Source organism: Pseudopodoces humilis, chromosome 6 (assembly GCF_049639895.1).
Source record: "Pseudopodoces humilis isolate 2021_Gansu_Grassland_sample_001 chromosome 6, ASM4963989v1, whole genome shotgun sequence".
Lineage (NCBI taxonomy): Eukaryota > Metazoa > Chordata > Aves > Passeriformes > Paridae > Pseudopodoces > Pseudopodoces humilis.
Genome location: NC_142205.1, coordinates 45944781 through 45967210, shown reverse-complemented (window position 1 = coordinate 45967210; position 22430 = coordinate 45944781). Strand labels below are relative to the sequence as shown.

At 40.1% G+C, this 22430-nt stretch overlaps 1 protein-coding gene across 2 annotated transcripts in view; it reads left to right on the top strand.

Annotated features, from left to right (window-relative positions):
- Window positions 1-22056, top strand: part of EGF (epidermal growth factor) — a 57817-nt gene extending 35761 nt beyond the window's left edge. Inside the window, exons 15-25 of one of the 2 annotated variants that reach the window (XM_014263257.2) lie at window positions 1454-1621; window positions 2343-2492; window positions 2953-3102; window positions 3740-3856; window positions 4882-5007; window positions 7136-7255; window positions 9203-9353; window positions 11894-12061; window positions 14795-14897; window positions 17865-17967; window positions 19425-22056. In XM_014263257.2, the coding sequence (XP_014118732.2) occupies window positions 1454-1621; window positions 2343-2492; window positions 2953-3102; window positions 3740-3856; window positions 4882-5007; window positions 7136-7255; window positions 9203-9353; window positions 11894-12061; window positions 14795-14897; window positions 17865-17967; window positions 19425-19648 (1580 nt within the window). In that variant the 3' untranslated portion in view covers window positions 19649-22056. The remainder of the gene's footprint in view (window positions 1-1453; window positions 1622-2342; window positions 2493-2952; window positions 3103-3739; window positions 3857-4881; window positions 5008-7135; window positions 7256-9202; window positions 9354-11893; window positions 12062-14794; window positions 14898-17864; window positions 17968-19424) is intronic. The other variant, XM_088057008.1, reaches the window with a different exon arrangement.
- The last annotated feature ends 374 nt before the right edge of the window (window positions 22057-22430 follow it).

Below are 22430 nucleotides of genomic sequence, written 5' to 3'. Positions count from 1 at the left end.
TCAACATAACACTAAAAAACACTTAAGCAGTGTCTTAGAATTTTTTTGTAAATGTCTGGTTTATTCAGTTTATTTGTGAGGTGAATTTAAGATATACCAACACATACTCCTTCCCCAAGGCTCTCTTTGTTATCTGTATTGGTTATCTGCTGTTTTATTTGCTTGTTTGCTTGCCTCTGATTTTTAATTTTTTTTTCTAAGCTAATACATGTTGGGATCCAAATTTCATTACTGAAATTAAACATCACCTAGTTGAGGTCTACATCAAGAGGCAAAAGCACAAATCATAAAAATCATGTGCTTAAAAAACTTACCTTTCAGAGGGGCTCAGACTGCTGTAGTAGAGTGCAGTGCCACTGGGGACCACAGCAAAGCAAACCTGCTTCAGCCAGGAAGCATCCACTCTTCCTGAAGCCAGGTGTACATCCATGGAAGAATAGCATATGTTCTTACCTTCCATTGCAAAAAGCCTGCCCAAAGGCCACCTTGAAAGCAGGAGATTTTTGAGTGTATAGAAAAAATGCATAGTCCCATATAGACTAATGACAATTTTCTATCACGAGAAATTAGAAAAGAAATTTGTAAAGAACTTTATGTCTGTCATTACTTATATGAAATTGTCCTTTGGATTCTGAATTGCTGAGCTTATCTCTGGAAGCCAAACTAGGGATTTGAATTTTCCTAGTGCTACCGAGGAAAAGTTTCCGTGCTCTGAACTTGGGTGGAATTTCTTGCAGCTACGTTTAGTCCTGTAATTGTTATATTCCTGGTTGAAGCTGATGTCTAGGATCCTGCTGTCATCAGTGAAAAGAGAGGAAGTTACTGGGATGACCTCTTGCCTCCTGTGGTTCATGTTAGCTGGCTATATGCCCCTCTGCACTGCACTCGTGTGTACTTTTGGCACTTGCAGAGGCCACACCTGGCTTTGGGGCCCTACCAGGAGCCAGTGGCTGCAGTGTCTGTAGCTCCCAGGATGCCCCGTGCCAGGATGCTTGTGCAGGATGACACATGCCATGAGCTCCTTTTCTCCTTGTTATGTGAAGACTGCAAAAGGGGCTGTGTACCTCAGCAGCTCTCTGCCAGGCCACTTGGTGGCAGAGGAGGGAGGTACTCGAGTTCTGAAAGGCTGGTTCCAAGGTTGCCTCAAGAAATGATGATGTGTGAGGTAGAAGCATCTTGTGAACCAGATCTGGTTGGAAGTCACCTGAAGTATAGAGCATGTACTGAGCCAGGCAGGTGTCACAGCCTCCTTTGCTAAGAGCACAAGTAACCTGTGCCCGTGGTCCACTGTTCACGGACACTTATCCCTCTCCACGAGAAATGAAAGTGGAGCACTGGCTATGGCTAGGCCCCTGTGTTAGATGCTGATCTATTTGCAGATAATGCTTTCCTTTACAGGGTTTCTTGTGTATGTTCTGCAGATGTGGAAATGATAAACCTGATGTCTTTGTAGGCCACCCTTTTGCTGTAGCGGTGTTTGAGGACCACCTGTGGTTTTCTGACTGGGCTAGGCCATCACTAGTGAGGGTGGACAAGAAGACCGGCCAAAACAGGGTACGTCTTCGAGGCAGCATGCTGAGACCCTCATCAATGGTTGTAGTTCATCCTTTGGCGAAACCAGGTATACTGCAAAAATTAAGCAGCCATTCCCTTCCAGCCTCCTCTTGTTCACTGATTCCAGCAGAATAGATGTCCTTGGGTACAGGATTATCTTTTCAGAAATAGGCTCTTTAGAAAGCCTTGCATAGCCAGACTGGCATTTATTGAAAGCATCATCTGGGCACGTGTCCCAGGAATGCTGACAGATTTATGTTCATGCCCAAGAATAGATGCTGATCAATTGCCATGAGGCTACCACAGTCCTCTAATTCCTATTTATCCTAGTCTATTAGAACCCCCCAACACGCACCAATAACGACAAATGACATGGGGAAAGATTTTGCGAGATTTACTAGTTTTTGATCAAATAAATTGAATTTCTGTTGGGAACAATCTCCCTGTAAGAAGAAGAGTAATTCAATAGACCAGGATTGAGAGGTTATCACAGGTTCCTTATGTCCTTGAAATATTAGGACTCTAAATATTAAAGGAGAAACAATAAAGGAAATAAAAAAATGTGGTACATGCATTAGATACAGAGTACATTAATCTCTTTTACTGACAGGGGCTAGCTGATAATATCCATGCTTTACTATGTGCATTTGTTGTTATACAAAAAAAAAAAATAAAATCCTAGTTTTTGTCAGTCCTTACTCTTTTTCCAACTGCTTCAACTCTGCATGTCTAAACAGAGATGTTGACTAAAGAAACAACTTGTTAATTTTCCCGTTTCTCTTCATTAGGGGCAAATCCTTGCCTTTATGAGAATGGAGGCTGTGATCAGATCTGTGAAAACAGTTTTGGAATTGTCCACTGCAAGTGCTATCCAGGATTTGGAAAAGCTCAAGATGGAAAATCCTGTCATGCTCTGGATTCTTCCAACTCAACAGAAGGTACAGTCCTCCAGTTCCCAAAAAGACCCCCATCAAACCCTTGAGGATCCTGACAGGTAGCACTGGAAAAATTCACCTTGCTCTAACACAAGGAATGTTACGTTTCTCTGAAGAATGAAAATGCTGGAATGTTTGTTCTTGGGACAACAAGACAACAGACATGTCGTCTGACCACTGTAATTTTTCCCTTGGCATTTTAGCAGTGAAAAAGGTGTGTGCAATGCTGACAAGTATTGTGAGCAACGAGTCACATTTCTTCTTTTTTGTATTTGAGAAAACTCACACGTGAGTGCTTTTAGGAATAATTTGATGTCAGAAACAGCTTAGTCTGGGAGGATAGTGATGTTTATTTTAAAAGGAAATTGCCATGGTTATTGGAAAGTAGACAAGTATTTGAAAATCAGAAGGCTGTTTCATTAGATTTAAATAGTCCATGTCACTTTTTTGTTGTCTTTTTCAGGAAGTGTCTCTGTGCACAAGGAGTTAATGCCAATGCCACCACCACCACAGACTGTGCTCCAGAGCAGGTGGAGCACTCGGATTTTTAAGGATGCAGACAATGGGGAAAAGAAGAAAATGATTTTTTTTATGGCTGAAATCATGATATCAGGTAGAGTCTGATGGTTATCTTCCTTATGCTTACTCTGAGGCTCTGAGCAGGTTTATAGAGCAGAAAGAAATTGTATACCTTAAAGAAAGAAAGGTTCATTGTTGAGACTGGTGGTATTCAGGCTCTTAACCTTCTAACAAGAATTTGGGTCTGTGAAATTATTCCAGGTAGGAATGTTTTTTTTGTTTGTGTCTATATTCCTTGGCTATATCAACAAAGTTTTATAATATTATCCTGTTCTAGAGAACAAACATTTCTAATTTGTAACACTTGAAAAGTCTCTCCCTTAGGTTTTTAAGAGTATTGCATTCCTCTAAAAAAAGTTAAAATAAACCCACTGAATTCTACATATCTTTGGTGACACTAGATCATTAAGTTTTGCAATAAGTTTTGAATAAAATATTCAGAAATCCTGATGCTAAATGACATGTCAACTCCATCTAGACAAAGAGAACAGCTACAGTGATTGTGTTGGCTGGTCATTATTAATCCCGGAGAGCTAAGTTTCAAACTTTGACTGTATGTTTTGGTTTTCTTAGCTGTTTGTTTTTTCTGTAATATAGATATACACTACCTCCTTTGATATTTCCAAATCCATCTAGTGTTTTTTTGTTTGTTTGTTTTGCTTGTGCTATAGATGAAGACGACTGCACTGCACTAGAATGTTATGTCAATGCAGAGTGTGTTTTGCTGGAAGACGGTGCTATGTGCCAGTGTTTGAAAGGATTTACCAGGAAGGGGAAATCATGCTATGGTAATAAAAAACATTTTTGTAACTTTTGAAAAATTTTAGATGAAGAGGGAGGAAGAAAATCTATCTCCTTTCACATTGGCAGCTCTGTTGTGTGAGGCGTCAGAGAAAGGTCAGTAGTATGAAAAGGATGATGAGCAGAGAGCATGTGAGATGAAATGGCTAATTATCACATGCCTTTTTTTCCCCTCTAGCCATGAGTGCTAATATTAATAATATTAATATTAACAAGCAAAACCAGGGATAATAGAGGTATAATATATTTATTTGTAAAAATTGACTAATTATAAAAGCTCAGTCCATAGACATGATAGTTAATGTATAATTTAGACATAAGGGATTTCTTCAAAATTAGTATTCCTGATGCAATGTTTATATGAAAGTGCTGCTTTAGTTTCTTTCTAGCACTAGAAAAAGACTCTAACAGCCATGCAAAACATTACTCAGGGTGGTCTTTAAGCCTCTGGACTTGTTTGCAACATACAGGGAAGAACTGTTTTGCTCTCACAAAGATCGAGAGAGGAAGGTGATAGGAACAGGAAAAAAAATACCATTTGATGGCTAAGCATGAAGACTCAGCAGAATTTTTGTTACTATGCAAAGGGGAAAAAAATTGTAAGCTGAAATGGGCATACATTTTTTTCACCGTAGTACTTTTTCTTTTTTTAAGCCTATGTGTTCTTTCATAAAAAATAAGTTTCTAAATGCTCTTAGAAGTCTTTTCCAACTTAATGGATTCTGTGATTCTATAACATAAAGCAATTTTTGAATCAGATCATTTCCTTTGAACAGGTTTTTTAAGCAAATGATATCTGTGATCTCCAATTGACTCCCTTGGATTTTAGAACACCTCCATCAAACTTCATACCAAAAAAGACCACAAAGTCCTTCTCTTCCCATTTGCTTCACATGTGCAAAAACCCGGGTGTCAGCACGGTCTGAGGGAGATCCATGGTGGATTATTCAGTTTATTGGCTGATGTGGTGGTTTCCTGACACGAGTGTCTGGTCCCTTGTTTTGTCCCACAGACGTTGACGAGTGCGCTGTGTGCATGGACCGCTGCAATCGAAGCGTGTCGGACTGTATCAATACGGAAGGGGGCTACGTCTGTAAATGCCTGGAAGGCTACACTGGAGATGGAGTCCATTGCTACGGTATGGGCATGTGTCAGGGCTCTGCTCTGTCTGGAAGGCATTTCTGCCTTTGTTATTCCTTCCTCCCTGTTTGAAGTGTGGTAACCTCAGCAACTGATCAATATGCAAAGCCTGTAGTTGTCAGTGAATATCTCCTTTCAGTGTTTGCACTCTTTTTAGTGGCTGTAGAAGGAGAGAGAGGAAGAGTGAAGGGGAGGAGGGAAGTGGAGGTGAAGCAGTAGAGCTTTATTGGAAATCGTTGCCATGAATATAAACGAAAGCAGGTATTGAGTGTGTCATAATACTCATCAAATAATGCCAGGTCTGTTTAATAGGCATGAGGTTCAAGGTGTGACACTGACAACTTGAGTACATTTAGAGTCTTGTTAATAATCAGACCCACTGATTTTCCCATCCAGCTCTAATGCCAGGTCTTTAGTTCATTCCCTACGTCTCTTAAATTCTTAATCCATTTTAGTGGTAAATATGAACAGGAAGCTTTTTCTTTCCAGTATTTGACTAGCACACAGTTTGTTCAGAGCTTTATGAGAGTCTTGCCTTCTCTTTTGTCCTTTTCTTTTCCTTTTTTCCTTTATAGCTTAATTCAAAGCCCATTAAGTTTGAACCAATTCTTACATAATCTTTACTGGACTTGGTTCTTCAATGCTGATTAGGGTGACTGAAAAATTAAGAACAATATCATTATTATGGGTAGAGTGTGGAAAGTATCAGAGGCAGAAGAATCGAGAAGGCCTTTTGCCTGTACAGGTCAGAGACAGAGCTCATGTCTTTGGGGGTGTTTGGAAGTGCACACAGAAGTGACAGGGTCCTCTTGCTGACCCAGAAAAGCCTAGAAAGCAAGTCCTCAAGCAGCCCTTACAGTCTTACCTACCACTAAACTGTGGTATACTTGTTCAGGATGTAGTATGTTCCACTGCGATTGAAAACCAGTCCATTATCTTCCTGAAGTCTTTAAGTCCAGAAAATAGATTCTCAGCATTTTATAAAAGATGCAGTATTACTAAGGTGTAAACATAACTGAAACTAATTTTGTGTTCAATGACTTAACATGTACTATGAAAACCAGAAACTGGTAAGTGATTTTGTGCTTCAGTTGTGAGTGCCTGCATGCATGCACAGTGTCCAGGAATGTGATGGTATGTCCAGTGATAACACACAATGAGTTCATGCTGTGTTGGTGAAATGACATTTCTTGAAATACGCTGCAGCAGTTTTGTTCCTCCCCCCCTCTTTTTTTTTTATATATTTTAAAGTGCTCTGATTTCTCTATACTGTTTTGAGCCAGATCCTGTTAATTTTACTGTAGAAAAATTCCCAGAAGTTTAAGCAATCATTTCACAAAAATTGGGGCAGCAGATCTGTGATTCCCGGAAGTATATCTGGTACATGTATTCTGCTGACAGTTCATAAAATGAATCAGAGGATCTCAAACAGTGCTATGTGAACCAAAGGTTTCACCTCTGAGGGGAGTGCTTCAGCACTCAGAAATGTGCAGGTGCAGGCTGGCAGAGGCTGCTGCCATGGGCTTTGCAGAGAAGGGGTGGAGGCAGGAGGAGGGAGTACAGCAGAATGAGGGTGAGAGATGTATACAAACCTAACATAGGCTCTGAGCCTGGACACTCTTGTAGTCAGGGAACCTCTTCACAGTCACTCAAAGCCTCACTCATTGAAGTGTTCACACAAACTGAATTAAACCTGTGGGTTTCTGGACACTTCTGCTTAAACTCTTTGTAAGGCTGAACTATGTAGGTGGTACAGGGGTGGGCAGCTCCCCACTCAATCCCTTCTGCTGTGTTAATGCAGGAATGCCAACAGGCTGCAAACTATGACCAGGAATGCCAGGAGAATACATCTGGTACAAATAAGTCTCCAGCTCTGCTGTACTTGTTACATTTTATGGGGAAGCCCTTTCCTCCTCCTCCCAGTAGAGAGTTTCTGCAGCATGCTCTTGCTAGAGAAAGCATGCTGGTTGCTTTTCCAAAGGTTTTCCATGAAGGCATATTTGCAGAGTGAGAGGTCTCCGGTGTTTTTCCCCACTGCCTGGGGACTGCAGTGCTGCAACTGCTGCCCTTTTAGCTGATGCTCTGAGGTATTTCATTCTTCTAACTGCAGACTCTTTGGGTGACAGATATTGATGAGTGCAAGACGGGGTCCCACACCTGTGGAGAGAACATGACCTGCACAAATACGGAAGGAAACTTCACTTGCTCGTGTGCTGATCATGCTTCTGGGACTGGCATTGGTTGCAGTGAGTAAACTGAGTGAGCAAAGAAAACTAAATGGCCTTAAATTAAGAGCTGTGTCCTTGGATAAATTGTTACACCTGGAAAGGAAAGGGTCTCTGTATGGTAATACCCTGACCAGCTTGTGGATCCATTTAGTATTGCCTTTAGGAGGCTGTTGTGTGGTGGACTAAGGAGAACAGATCCGAGTTTAGAAAGGAAATATCTACATTAAGGTTCAATGTAAATTCGTACTATCTAAATGAAACAACAAATCTATCAAATGTTTTTTACACTCAGCAGCAGAAGTAAATGCTCCTTGGAAGTAACATTTTTTGAGGGTAATTTCAGTCTGTGCCATTTTTCAAACTCCCTGTGTGTTCTGTTACTCTGCCAAAGGCTAGCACAGGAAATGCACATGATTTAAGTGCCATTTGATTCTTCAGTATAAGCTTGTCTTTCAGTTCCAGTCACTGATTGTTCAAAAGGGCTCTGAAACTACTTAGAAAATCTGATTACCAATTTACTGAAGGGAGCTGCTCAAGGTGCAGCACTGGCAACTATCTGACCCTCATTTTAGTGCCTCAATGTGATAGCAGCATTCTCTGAAAATGGGTGACTTGTTCTTTTACTCTGTGTCAGCCCTCTTGGTCAGGATGAATTTTTTTCCAGATTGAGTGACTTTCTGATGATGGAGGAACATTGTATGATTGTCACAGAGCTGTTTCTTCAGAAAAACAAGGAAATTATGGCTTTCTTAAATAGAACACCTATCAGGATTTCCACTCCCGTTTCAGTCAATCTTTCAGTAGTTTCAGGTGTCACTCAGGAAATGATGATTTTAAACGACGCGTGACTTGGAAGTAATGTTTCCTAGGTCCCTCATCTGTCAGTCTGATCCCATGTCTTTATAGATGTTAACACACTGTTTTAGTTCTTTACCTAATAAGCTCTTCTAGCAAGATGAAATTTTATTTGCTGAATGCACGCACACCTGGGGTTCACTATAATCACTCATCCCTTTCCATTCAGGCTCTTTGCCATGGCAGTTCTCCTGCAAATGAAATTTTAAAACCCAAATGTCATTGAAGGTCATGTTGCAATAAAACTGGTGTGAGTCACAGAACTGACCCCATAATTGTATGAGAATGATTAGGTGCGTCTCTGCTAATACTGCCGGAAATTCTTTGCCATGGAGCTGTTTTTTTCTGACCTGTAGATTTGTTGTAGCATCAAAGTAGGCATGAAAAAGTGCCTTTTCTATAAGGGCACGTCTGTGGTCATGCTGTGCAGACAACATTAGTGCTACCTTTAAAACTAGCTAGTTTGGATAGGTGTGTAGGTGGCAGTATGTGTGATTCAGAGCAGGCTGCAGAAGCCTTTGGCAGAACCATAGGGCTCCCTGCTCCCCCAGTGATGCTGTGACCTGTACCTGAGCTAGCCTGAAACAACAGAAAATGTGATCTGCCATCACACAGAGATGCAATTAACTGGATGGCAGAAGAGTAGAAACAATCTGCTTAAGAATTGCTGCTTGTGAAAGCTTCTGGGTCTGAGATCCAAGTTCATGAAACACAGTCACCCTTCACCTCTACCTCTCACTCTGGTAATTTATACATTTACCATATGTCAAAGCTGCATAAGATGCAAAAATAATTTCAGAGTAAGCACCTAGACAGTTGGTGCAGTTTTTCTTCAGAGCTGGGATCACTCATCTAAACACACAGAACTCAATCAATCACTGTAGGTCTTCCACTGTAAATCTAAAATTATGCATATTTAGTAATTTGATCAAAATTACTGCTTGCCTAAATTTGATAACAACATAAGAAAATAGGTAAAACACAAGTAATTAATAGAAATTGGATATTTTTACCCAGTGGAATACCTTGAAATTCTGGAACTCTTTCGTAAGATTATGTTACCAATGAGGCCAGAAGTTTGAGATGTCCTTGTAAAACGCTCTGTTTCAGAATCTACTGTTCCCCCAACTGCTGCCAGCAAGGAATACACCACAAACGCTGTGCAAGGTGACACTGTAGGATGCCCTCCTTCCTACGAGTCATACTGCCTCCATGGTGGAGTGTGCAATTATGTTTCTGATCTACAAGACTATGCCTGCAAGTAAGTATAGAAATTTATATTTTCTCTGCTGAAGAACAGCACCCTTGGAATGCTACCCTCAGTTAACTGCAGACAGTGAAGAGTTTGTCCATGAATGATCTGCTCATCACCCACGTCACTCATTAACATTCAGATCTTCTCCTTCCTGTAAGTGATCAGTGTAATTTTCAGTGCAGGGCCACTCCATTCACACCCATTGCAATTAATATTAGGGTTGGATTTGTTCCCTAAGCACTTGATTTTTTTACTTTGGAAATGGGAGGTAAGCTGTTAAATAACTTGAAAGAGGCGCTTGCTCTCTCTCCTGTACATGTCCTGCTGTCCCTGTTGGCCTTGCTATTCATGTGTAGCCTTCACTGGGATGGAAGAGGACACCTCAGTCTTGTCTTCTCTGCCTGGGGCCAGGGAGCAATCTTCTGGTGTCAGCATCTTCCATTACAGAAGGGCAGAAAAGGATAGGGTATAATTGCCTTCTTAAAAACAGGGAGAGTTGCAATGAGACCTCAAAATTGAGACCTACTTCCCCTGTCAGTATTTTTAACCCTGTCTATATTTTTTTGAAGCCTAATTCTGGGTTCCCCAAATGCAGGTACTGATGAAAGCAAGGAGAATCTCATCTCTCCTGAAGTCAGCCTTGATTTGGTCAATGTGACAGCCTGGTCCCATAGGGTAGTCACTTCTTCCAAACATTTAGTTCTGGCATTTAAGTGTATAACCTGATTATATTTGAAGCTGTATGCAGAATCTTTCTTCAAAATCAAGCATAAAATCTTTACAATGGGACAAATCCAATGCCTGCCTCCTTCCCTGGGGTCACAGACCTGTACAAGAGGTGGATGCTGTTCCAGGGTAGGAAAATCTCTCTCTGTGTCTCAGGCTTTCCTGTTTTGAAATATGAGTGGTCTCCCCTGCCTACAGACCTCTGTACCTGTAAGAATATGAAAGGAATGTGTCTCCTGTAGGTATATGGGAATGAAGTAGATGCTTTGTGCTGTGGATTTCTTGAGCTCAGCAAAGTCCTTGGGCAAAGACTGACAGACTCTGGAGACACTCATAGTCATCTCTGGTACTTGTTTTGAATTTCTCATGTAGCTTTTAGAGGCATAGTAAACTATGCTCACCTCAGAAGTTTCTTGTCTTGAAATTGAAGAGTCTAAACCTGCAAAACTTTCAAATTGTATCACATTTTTTTTTCTCTTATTTATTAGGTGTCAGTGCATAATAAGAATTCAGTTGTACATATTTTTCACTTTTGGAAGTGGAAGCACTTTAGCCATGTTGTTGGAGTTTGTGTGTGGGGGTTGCTGGATTCTGTCCCAGATGAATCCTCACTAGATGGCAGCATTCATTCATGTAGGCTCTGATTTATTAACTACCAGAGCGAAAGAACAGAAAAATGTTATGCAGCAAAAATCAAATACCTAGTGTGATTTGTATTTTAATTAATAAAAGATCTTACACTAGAAAGTAGATCTGCCTGCATGTTTGAAATTCATTGTAATTTAACATTTAAAAATTATCATTTTTTCTGCCTTCCAGCACACATGCATTCTAAATTCTAAAAACAGAGTGAGAGTGCTTGTGCCTGACTTAGTAATTGATATAACGTCTTCGTGACATTAGGTAAAAGCTGCTGCAGATCAAATCCTGCTTCTTTTTCTCATTTGGAGAAAAGCTCTTGGACTTGAGTAAAATTAGACCAATTAGAATTGTGATGAGTTGAGCCTACATTGCTGAGGGATTGTTATGAATGGAATAGACTTTAATTTTTTTCCATTTATTATTTATGTGTCTTGCCTTGCATAGTAAAACTAGGCTGGGATTATTTTTTTGATGCATTTCTCACTTTCTAGTAATTTTGATTTGAAGGTTTCATGCATTGATAGGAAGTTTCTGTGTTGGGTTTTACAATGGTAAAACCAAACATATAAACAAAATCTGTCAACAGAAGAAACTTATATTAAAAGTAAGTTTTGAAGATATTTCTAAACCTTATGTATGGGTTTTTAAAAACACTTTCATTCATCTTTAATTTTAAAGTAAAGTTTCAGATTAAAATTGCATTATTATAATCAAGTCACTCTGAAAATATGAGTCAGTCCTGTACTGCCTAATTTAAAGAAGGGGAAGCTTGCTGCTGAAAGAAGTTAAACAGAAAATCCCAGGGAAACACTAATCACACAGCAGGATTTACAAGATTTAAGAAATTTTTTTTCCTACTTTTTGCCCATAGGAATCTGGTAATGACAACCTCTCTGTATAATTCTATAGGCGATCCAATACCAGGAAAAAATAAAGTTTATTTTTTAAAAAAAAAAAAGAAAAACACTTATAATACTGGATTCTACAGGTTTTGACACCAAAATTTAAGCAGAATATAAATATATATATATAAATAGAAATCTAATTTGAAATAATTTCGTCTTCCCCGCTGCTAAACTCAACCAGATGTTTTTGCAGCGGTGCCCAGCGGTGGATAAGCGGCGGTGCGGGGCTGTGCCCTGCCCTCCGCTGCAGCGTGTGCCCTCTTTCCTCGGCAGCTGCGTGACGGGATTCGTGGGGGAGCGCTGCCAGTTCAGCGACCTGGAGTGGTGGGAGCAGCGGCTGAGCGCCGGGCGGGCCAAGGCGCGGAGCATCGCCATCTCCGCCTGCGCCGCCGTGCTGGCCCTGCTGCTGCTGCTGGCTGTCCTGGCCGCCTACTGCCGCAGGTACTGCTGCCACACACGGGCTGGGCTGCTGCTGCTGCCTCCTCCTGCTGCTGCTGCTGCTGCTTTCACACTGTGCTTGCGAACGCGAGCTGCTCCTCAGCTGCTGGAGCTCCTGTTCCTTGGCTTTCCAGTCTCACTGGGTGTGTGAATGGTACGGAAAGTTCTGACGTGTCCCTTGCCCGCAGAACTCACGCCGCTGTTTAAGTGAGCCAAAACACGCGGAGGGAAGAAAGAGCAGGCCTTATCAGAGCTCAGGAGCGTGCCATTTACTTCTTCCTGGGTTTCTCTTCGCAGCTCTAGGTGTCTGAAGCCGTCATGGTAGTAGGGGTTGGCTCTTCTCTGCCAGCTGTTCAATGAGTTGGCTTTTGTTTCCCATTCGGTGTAGAATTCCACCTGAAAATTTCTTTGCCGTTGACCTTCCCAAGGCAAACTTGGGAATGATGCTTCCAGCAGTGAACGTGGAGACAATTTTCCTGGCAGTAGAGAGAGTGAAATCAGGGAAGTGAGTCTAAGCACATCTGTTGTAAAAGTACTCCCTGGCATTTTCCATGGCTGTAATGAATTGTGCAGATTTGGGATTCTTCTTGTGGCAGAAAGAATTCCAGCGGTCACTATTTAAGAACCCAGTCTGATGTGAAATTAAATGTCATCGGTGTCCCTTAGACTGGAAAGTATTAAGCATTTAAGCTAGAGTCTTCTGGCCATGACCTTAGCAGACAGCTGTTCTCAGAGGCTGCTTTAAATGCTGGATTTTTTTTTGTGGTTTAGGTCAGTTTTAAAACTAGACTCTTCTAGACATAAGAAGTTAAATATGCATGCTAATATTTTTTCATTCTTATTTTATGGTTCTTTGAATATTTATTCCATAAAAGTAGGGAAGCTGCAGCATTTCTTATTTTCTATTAATTAGTGATAAGGGTCCAGAATTAAAGCTAAGTGCAGCCTGTTTTTTTCAAATAACCTGGGATTCAGATTTTGATCAGTGGATATATAAAAAACAGAAAAATTGTGAGATTCTTTTATTTCTCATATATTTCATATGTTCTCTAATGAAAAATGGAATATGATTTGTTTGAAAGTATGATAGCATTAAATTTCTTCCCTTCCTCTTTTTCTCCCAGATTTATGTTTATTTCTTGCCAAATGCTTTTGATCAATATAACTATTTACCACAACAACAGGTTTTCAATTACACACTTGACTGAATTTGAACTGCAGCAATTACTAGTATAACTAGATAAAAATTAAACCACTGATCTAAAATCCCTATTTAACTGGAGTCTGGGAACCAGTATTGGGGTTGAAATTGCTACACCACTTTTTCAGATAATCTACTGTATTTCAAAATGTACAGATTAAGTCTCTAATAGTCCTGTTCCTTCCCCTGCAAAATGGAGATGCCTATCTCCTTTTAATTGAAGGAAATGAAGCTGAAGGTCTGCACCTGCCTATTTGAAAATGTGGGAACTGAAGGCCAAGTGTGCTGAAGTATTGTGTTGGTTTGTTCAATGACTGCTGTCTGCTGAAGAGCACTGTGTTATTCTTAATGTTGGATTTATGCAGTCTGACTGTATAGCATGCCCAGTTTCTTACCTTCCTTGGGAAGGAAACAACTCTTTTCCACAAAAAAAACCCAAACCTGAATCGTAGATTCAACACCAACAATTCCTCCACCTCAGTTGGCCAAGGCCACACACACAAAGCAAAATTAATTTACATTGTATTTTGATGAAGGAAGCAATATATGGTAATTATGCTGTGTGACCTTTCCCAGTCAGTATATAAAAGCTATATAGAAATAAAAGGCAAGTTCCTAAATAAAAGGCAAATTCCTATTTTCTTTGGTAAATATCTACTAAATTTTGTTTAAAATAGATCAAGCAAAAAGATGTTATAACCTCAGACTTCCACAATTTGAAGGCAATAACATTAATTTTGTTAGCTGATCCTTAGAAGGGCAAAAATGTAAAGTGAATAAAGATGTACTGATTTGGATCTCAAGAGAAGTAAAATAAAATGTTTTGTTTGGGCCTATACTGCCTTACAAGTGATTTCTGTTTAACTGCAAAAATAACAATCTTTGAATTTATGGAACTATCCTTTTATAGCTGATTATTCATACCTTTTCCAGCTCCATACTGTACTCCAACCTTATTTTCCCCTAAGGCAAATTCTGTGGGTCATGAAGATCTTATTTCTAAGCTTTTTCAGACTTTCAGTTTGTTTATTTCATAAGAACTTCTGAAACTGTTGCTTTGCATAAATGATGCAGATGAATACAAAAATTACTTTCATAATTGTAGCTACCAATAGTGTACAAAAATACAGTCAGATTTTTATTTCTGAGCTTCATCCACAAACACTCTTCATTGCATTGGCTGAAACAAAATTTACAAGATAAAATATTATAAATAGAAAAATGTAAGAAAATGGAAGGGTCTAATTAAAATTATGTGGCCTATTGTTCTTTCTATTGAATGACCCTTTACAGATGGCACATTGGAACAAGCATTTGTGTGCTTCTCACTGACTTCTTTTTCTGACAAGCTATTTGTTTAAACCACTGTGTGGTAATGGGTAGCGATACACAAATATAGCAGTGGATAGCAATACACAGTGAGAGAAAATAAAATATACATACTTCTGTGAATACTCACAGAATAACACGTGAAAAAAGCAGCATCTGTTCCTCTCAAAGCAAAATAACTTGCTTCAGCTTTTGTTCTGTTGCAGAAGTCAGAATTTGTATAAGAAGAATCTCTGTGCAGAAGCGATAAGAGCCGCCAGCAGCCGCGCTGACAATGAGAGCGTAACACCTACTGGCAACAAGTCTCTGGTAACTACGTTAATGTGGAGTGGAGAGGGAACCAGGAAGGATCAAAGGAGTGTTAGGGATCCACTTGAGATTATTCATCAAATAATTCACATCTTAAATACATTAAATAACTGCTAGAGTCATCAAGTGCTTTGCTGTGAACCCTAGTTCATCTTACCTCATTGTTATCCCTGAAAGTTCACAGCTGCCTGGATGTATTGCAACCATTAGCCAGTGTTATTGTTAGCTTTGAACACAACAGTTGGGGAACTGTGTTCTAAATTGAGGAAATGGCAATGTGATGACATGGCATATCACACAGTTATTTTCACAGGAAAGTATGCCCTCTGTAAAAAAAGCCTTCTTGGGAGCCAAGTATTGTGTGTGCTCCATGAGATGTTGAACTCTATTTTGAGGCTTGATGAAATTAAATGTCTTGTATTAGAAGCTGCTGCCTTTTAAAGAAAAACAACCAGGATTTTATCAGGCAGCTTGGTAGGATATATAAAGTTCCAGATTTACACTGGTGTAGGTAAGAATGTTGACGTGGTCTGGTTGTACAGGCCTGTGGCTGTTGTCATTTTTGAAGATGTATTTAGCCCTATAAAATCTGGTTTAAGGACCTGATTCTGACTGGCATTAGACTAACATAACACTGCTGGGTGACCAAGTTGGAACTTGAAGTTGTCAAGTGACATAATTGGCATCTGTGGCTACTTCTGTGCTCAGTCTGAGATTCTTAGAACGGCCTCCAAATGATTTAGTGAGAGCGTCTGGCAGGATCTGTGGGTGGGTAGCCACTGACATATGTTGGTAGTACTGAATGGACTTGACCCTGCTATGGCACATTGTTCCTCAGCTGGTCAACTGCATAACTTTATGCATGTTTTATTATCAGCGCCTTTCCTTCAGGTATTGGGCAGCAAATGAACTGAATCGTGGCAATGCCATGATTTGTTCACAGCAGAAGTAAAATCCACAGCATGCAAAATACCTGAGGTAGAGAAACGCAGAAACATTTGTTGGGACTGAGAACAGTTCCCTGCCTGGGAGCAGTGCTCTAGGAGGCCTGCAGCCCATCAGCTCTGTCCCCACCTTCTGTAGACCCTGCAGTTAATGCTGGTCACCAGTGACATTTTTGCTGAATGTAAGGTAACTAAACAGCAATGGACTGAATCAACAAAAACAAATCAAGCTTTTACGTCTATTATACATTTCTGTTACATTTCACTATGCACCAGGAGGTATTGCATACATTAATAAAGTAATTTATTGCAATGGCTTGTTGCACACTGGAAGAGGAATTCACTGACCCTTTGCTAATTACTGGTGCTTACTCAGTAATGGATTGCTGTGGTTTCATGCATGTGATTTTCTCTGTGCTGATGTAGCCATTGATCGTTAGGTTCGCCAGGGCTTCACGCATGCATGCACTCAGGTTAGAATATCTGGAGTTGCCAAAAAGCTGTGGGAAGTTGTCCATTTGTACTATTCACTTCAAGTACGTTATTGGAGAGCTTTATGAAAAAAAAAAAAAAAAAAAAGTTATACTACATCAGGGAGAGAAAACTATAGCTGCTCAACTTTTAAGGATTTTGGGTACTATTGATCTACACAACATTAATGATCTTAAAAAAGGACTTTATATTGGGGCTATATCTTGTGTATACACAAGATACAGTTACCTGTACAGTAACGGTAAGGAGCTCATGAATTCCACTCATTTGGTAGTCCTCACTGCCACTGCTCATTTGTGAGGCTGATGAGAGAGAGTGCAAAGGCTTGCTTGTTCTTGCCTGTCTAGGTTGATGTAGAGGATAACAAGGCTTTGTGCTATCACACACATCAAAAGTTAGGTATCATGATACTGAAACTATACCTACAAATTATCCAAGCATCACTCACTTTTCCCTTTACTTCTTTTCTGCCAGGCAACAGTGCAATTAGCTGGGGGTGCTATTAGCTGAGGGTATGGCTGCATTATTTTTTGACATTCATATTAGAGTTCCATAAGCCAGGCCCCAGTTAGTCCTACTGATATGTATGGCTTGGTAAACTCCTGCATGTGCCTGGATTTTGATGCTATTCTGAGACTTTTCACCCACTAAGTGTTTTGCTTTGCACAGTCAAATATATTTTGCAGAACTGTGTGTAGCTGAATCTCCACCGGGAGTCAGTCACATGTGGGTTAGCAGCTGTAAGAGCACAGATTTTACATAAATTAACTGATGCCTAAATAAGTGCACCTGCTACATGTGTATTCTATCCACATAAATCCACCAGTTATCCAGCTGGACCCCTGAATCTGTCAGTCCTTTTGCTGGAACATCTTATTTACAGATGTTTTCTCTTCTTCAGCATCTCTGCTCTGTAAACCTTCCCCCTTTACTGTTTTTTCATCTTTCCCTCTGTACAATTTCATCATAGTGCTTCACATTGCTTTCTTCCTTTCTTCTACCCCTGTTTTTTCTGTTTTCCCCCTGGTCCTTTCAGCATGTTCCCCCAGAGGGTCTCATCTTCTGACTTCCGCTGTCACTGTGGTGTGATGGAATTGCATCCTGCAGGAGATGCTGAGAGCCAGGAAGGGAGGCTTTCTTCCTTCTCAGTGTTTGACACAGGTTTCTGCTGTCTGGATTCCTGCAGATATCTTTACTTCTTTAAAAATGGCCCTCAGTAAAATGGAGAGGGTTGATTTTCATGAACTTTTGTCCTTGCCATTGGAAATGTTGATTTGCAAGGCGGGAGAGTTGGTAGTTCTTAGCTAGACTGAGACTGTGCGCTTTCCAAAGAAGGACTGGGACTATCATCAACTCAAATGTTTAATTACCTGCAGGGGAAGGGTCATCCCAGAAGCCAGGATGACCTTTTTCCCTGTTCTGTGGTTGGTGTGTGTGGCCCTTTTAGTTTGCCTCTTGGGTTTCAGAAAACCGATTCATTTTTTATTAATTTGGGCTCTCTATATTTTGTGCATATTGTATGTATTTGCAGTTTGCTGTTTTTAAGGAGGGTAACAGCTCTCTGGAGAGTAAAGCAGTTGATCTAATTGAGTGTGAGACAGCAGATTCTCATCCTGCCTGTCCTTCAGAATCTGGTGAGTAGGATGTCCTTCCTTATTAGATCTACCTTCACCTTGTACCAGCAGGAGCAGTGGCTGCTAGAGGAGACAGAGAAATCCAGATTTTATTTCTGGCAGAACCCATGTTTGTATTGATATGAAGAGACCATTCAGCCCTTCATTTTGCATATTGGTTATGAGAAACCACACTACAACAGTGCTTTCACACAGAACAAGCCAAGGTTCCTTGTGATAGAATAATATCAGATGTTTGCATTAAAATAGACCTTCAGAGCTTTGCAAGTGAAGTTATGCCCATCATACTGTTGGGGAATGGATATCCATGGAACAGAACACTTTGTCAGTCCTTATTCGTTCTGGCAAGATAACTGGAAAGGTGTGAGGAGTCCAGGTGTCACCCCATGCCAGCAACTGCAGTTCTGCTTTCTGTGTTAAACAAAGTGCTTGACTGCTTTGGGAGTGTTTGGTGCTCGAATAAAGATGAGATGAATAGAGGAGATGCGCCTCTTGTCACTGGTCCAAAGGCAGCAGGTGGCACAGAAGCACAGAACAGGCTTCCATGGCCCTCAAATTACCAGCTGAACCACTCTGAATTTTAGGAAACAGTTGGAATAGTTAGGAAATAGTTGCCTTCTAGGTGGCAACTGGATCTCAATTGCTCAGATGGTGAGAACTGATGGAGAAAGACTAGCACCCTTAGACATTTGTTTTATTTACCATGTATGCTTCCTAATTGCAGAAGTTATTAGAGAAACCAGTTTGCCTCAGCCACTTAGAAATATGCAAATACAAATGTTTGAGGATACAAACATCCAGGCAGCTTGCAAGATTTTCAGAATTGCCAGTCCTGTCCTTAGACATATATTGAGTAGTCACTTTATTCATCAGTAGAAAATGTACCTCACATGCAATGATACTTGGAATATGTGTAGAACCTTGCTATCCAGCAAAGGAAGACTGATGTTTCCCATTAGGAGACTCTGTTTTCATTTACAGCTTTATCGGGTGCAGGTATTGGAACAGAAATTTCCCATGATAGGTGTCTGATTTTTTCCTGAAAATTTTAGCAGAAGATATTCCACTCTCTTAGACAAGATCAGTAAATAATCTGGTAATTTTTTTAACATGTTAAAGAGAGTTCTTATGCCATTCCAGTGAATAATTCTAGTATCTTTTGACTTTGAAGCAGAGACTTTAATTTTGACAGGCAGGTAGTTTTGGCATGTCTTTCTCTGTTATGTATTAAAAGAGAAAACCATGAATCTAGCCTAGGACAAGTAATTTCTTAAAATCTGAAGCAAGTTCTTGACTTTGCCTGTTTTTTTTATCTTTTGTTGTGCTTTGGTATTGGACCTGATTCTGTGCATTCTTTCATAGCTTTCTTCTCTCAAAGCTGCCACTACATTTCTTTTACCTTAGCTGCTGTGAATCTTTTCACATGGCTTTCAGTAATACATATCCATTTTCTCCAGAGGAAGAGCAGCCTGTAACATATGACAAAGCAGCAGAGACTTGTGCAGAAGAGGAGAAAGAACAAGGCCACCGAAAGGAGGGTCCTGTTGGTGAGAAATTGCATCAATCCACGGGAGCAGCGAATGGCTCTTCCCAGGCTCCCTGGAGCATCCATCCCAATCCTCTGCCTGAAAGGGAGCCTTGCAATCTTGCCCCAGCCAGCCTGCTGATGCAGCCAGACTAGAAGCAGTCTGTGTTTGAATGGGAAAAGGAGGAAGTCAGCAAAGGATGGGAACTCACAAACACTGAAGCAACACTCATTTTTTTCATTAAAATCTGCTTTAGAATAAAACCTGCCATTATTCAGAACAAAACAGAGAAATCCTTGCCACTCCTTTCCTGTCATCTCTGTTTGGAAGAATTACTGTGAGGAACGTCTTGGCAATGAGTGCTCTATAAGTATCACTGATGCTTCATTAACTTCATTAACTGCCTTCTAAAAGGTCACTGGGAAGAAGATAGCCAAGTGGGTGATTTATTAGTGATAAGAAATTGCTAAGGGAAGCTTGTTGCAAGTAGTGATCTTTCTACACACAGAGTCTAGAAACTGCCTAGAAAGTGGGACACAAGGACAGCTGCAGAGAAACAGGAATGGCAGAGAAAAATTAGTTCAAAATGGATCTTACTATTAAAATATTTTAATGGACTCTATATGCCTCTTCCCAGTGCTGCTGACTGCAGTGTAACTTGGATTTCACCTGAGATATTCTTGTGTCTAGCAAGCACCAAATCTTGGCATTTCTCAGGTTTTATGTACTGGAGGATGGTTTGCAGGCACGTGTTATTAATGGTGGGCAGCATTTGAGGGGGAAAGTGATTAATTCATTTTTTTCCCCAGTTCTGCACTGGTCCTCCAGAGCATAACAGGACTACCTGTGGGCTGAGGAAGTGTCTGCTTTCAGCCCTGTGGAGAGGCATGTGCTGGAGCTGTCCTTGTCTTACAGAGGTGTGCCTGGTACCAGACCTGGTCCATTATATAGGACTGAGTGTGATGACAGAAGTCCAGCTAATTGCTGTTCCAAAAGAACAGGATGAGTGGGACAAAACCACAAAAAAAGCCACCTCGGTTTGGACTGATTTCCACTCAACTGATTTGTGCTGCCTGTTAAATCTGAGGGAACAACTGGAAAATTGAACCAATTTTTCTTGTAACTGGATTTCTAACACCTCTCAGGTTGTTTACTCTCTTGTAAAGCTCTGCTGTATGCAGAGATGAGGTCAGCTGTTTATCATGAAATTAACTCTGGTGGTGAGAGCATGGTGCTGATAATACCAAGGGTATGGGTTCAATCCCTGTACGGGCCTTCCACTTCAGAGTTGAACTTGATGCTCCTCGTGGGTCCCTTCCAACTCAGAACATTCTGTGATATCAAGTGATTTTCACCAACTCGACTTCCTAAGGCCATTTTCAGAACATTATGGAAGATAACCAGACATCAACTAAATTACTAATAATGATTTTATTATTTGTAGGGGATCTCTCAGTCCTCTGATTTTGAAGCCTGCTGTTGTAACCTTTAAACTCTGCTACAGTGCCCACCACTAATGTTCCTTGTAATTCATAAGATGGATAATAGTGGCAAATGTTACTAATTTCTGTGTTTACTAGTCTGCTTTTCTGAGTTCTTTTTGAATCCTGCCAGAAAGGTATGGAATATTGTCACTTTTTTTCTTTTTTTTTTTTCTTTTTTACCAGCTCTGTAGGCCAATATGGGAAAGAGTATTGAAAGGCTCTTACCTCTTATCCAAAATAGTTCCACACTGGAGTAACTTTGGGAAATCAGTTTTGTTTTATGTCGGTGGAACTGTAAGAACACTGAGTCCAAGTTGTAGGAGTTACAAAAATTGTAATGCTGGTTTTATAGAGGGTTGTGACTTATTTAACTTCTAAAGTGATTTTTGCTGGTGGTTTTGAATTGTTGAGTCTGTTTTCTTACCACATCAGTTCTGGATTCAGAACAAACTTGTAAACTACACATTTCCAGAGCTTAGTTGGAGCTATTATCAGTGAAGACTCATTCTCTTGAGTGAATGGTAACAAGGGTGCTTCCGCAGAAAGAGAAACAGCTGAGATGTATTGGCATCCTAAACTGTTCAAGAGCAGGCAACAACTGTGTTGAATCATTAGGATTTGGTAGATTTGATTTTAAGTCTGATATTGTTTAATTTCACTAACATTGTTCAAAGCATCTAGTTGGGACTGCCTGGTCTTTCAGTTACTGATCTTCTGTATTTTAATGTGAAGAGGGTCCAGGTCAAAAGGCCGCGAATCAAAAAAGTATTTTGTTCCCATGAGAGCTACACAGTAAAAAGACTTTGATCCCTGCACTTTGAGTTTCTCTGGTGAAGTAGGTTTGTGTGCTTAAAATGCAAGTGTTGTGTCAAATGACAGTCATTGGAAGTTTCATTGGAAGTTTCCCTAGTCAAAAGAAATAAAGATTTGTAACCTTGAATCTTGACTGAATAAAGATGTTTCAGACTCCTTAAAAATTAGTTTGCTATTCTGTCCTGGGGTTTTTTTGTTTTCCTTGCTTTCCTTCCAAGGATCTAATTTTAAATTTGATAGTGTTCTTTACAGAATAAGATAGGGAAACCAAGCTGATATGTTTTTGTAATTAAAGTGTTTGGAGTTTTAAATATTTCCTAAACTCAGCTCTAAACTCAAAATAATCTTTAGTGTAAAAACTTGATATTTCAATACAAATATAATATATTTGCTTTATTTGTATGTTTATAAAGTTATTGATTTATAAAATAAAATTTAAAAAAAGACAAAAATCCTTGGTGTCTCTCTTGTTTTAAGAGAAGAGAGTGCACAATTCTGGTTTCAGTTGCCCCATGTCAGGTAAGTTGAAAGCTCCACTGGTTTCATACAGCCCTACAGTCTATAATGCGTTGGTGCAGCATGTGCAGGTATCACAGGTTTCTCATTCTCTGCCCAGAGAATCTATACTAATGAGGATTAT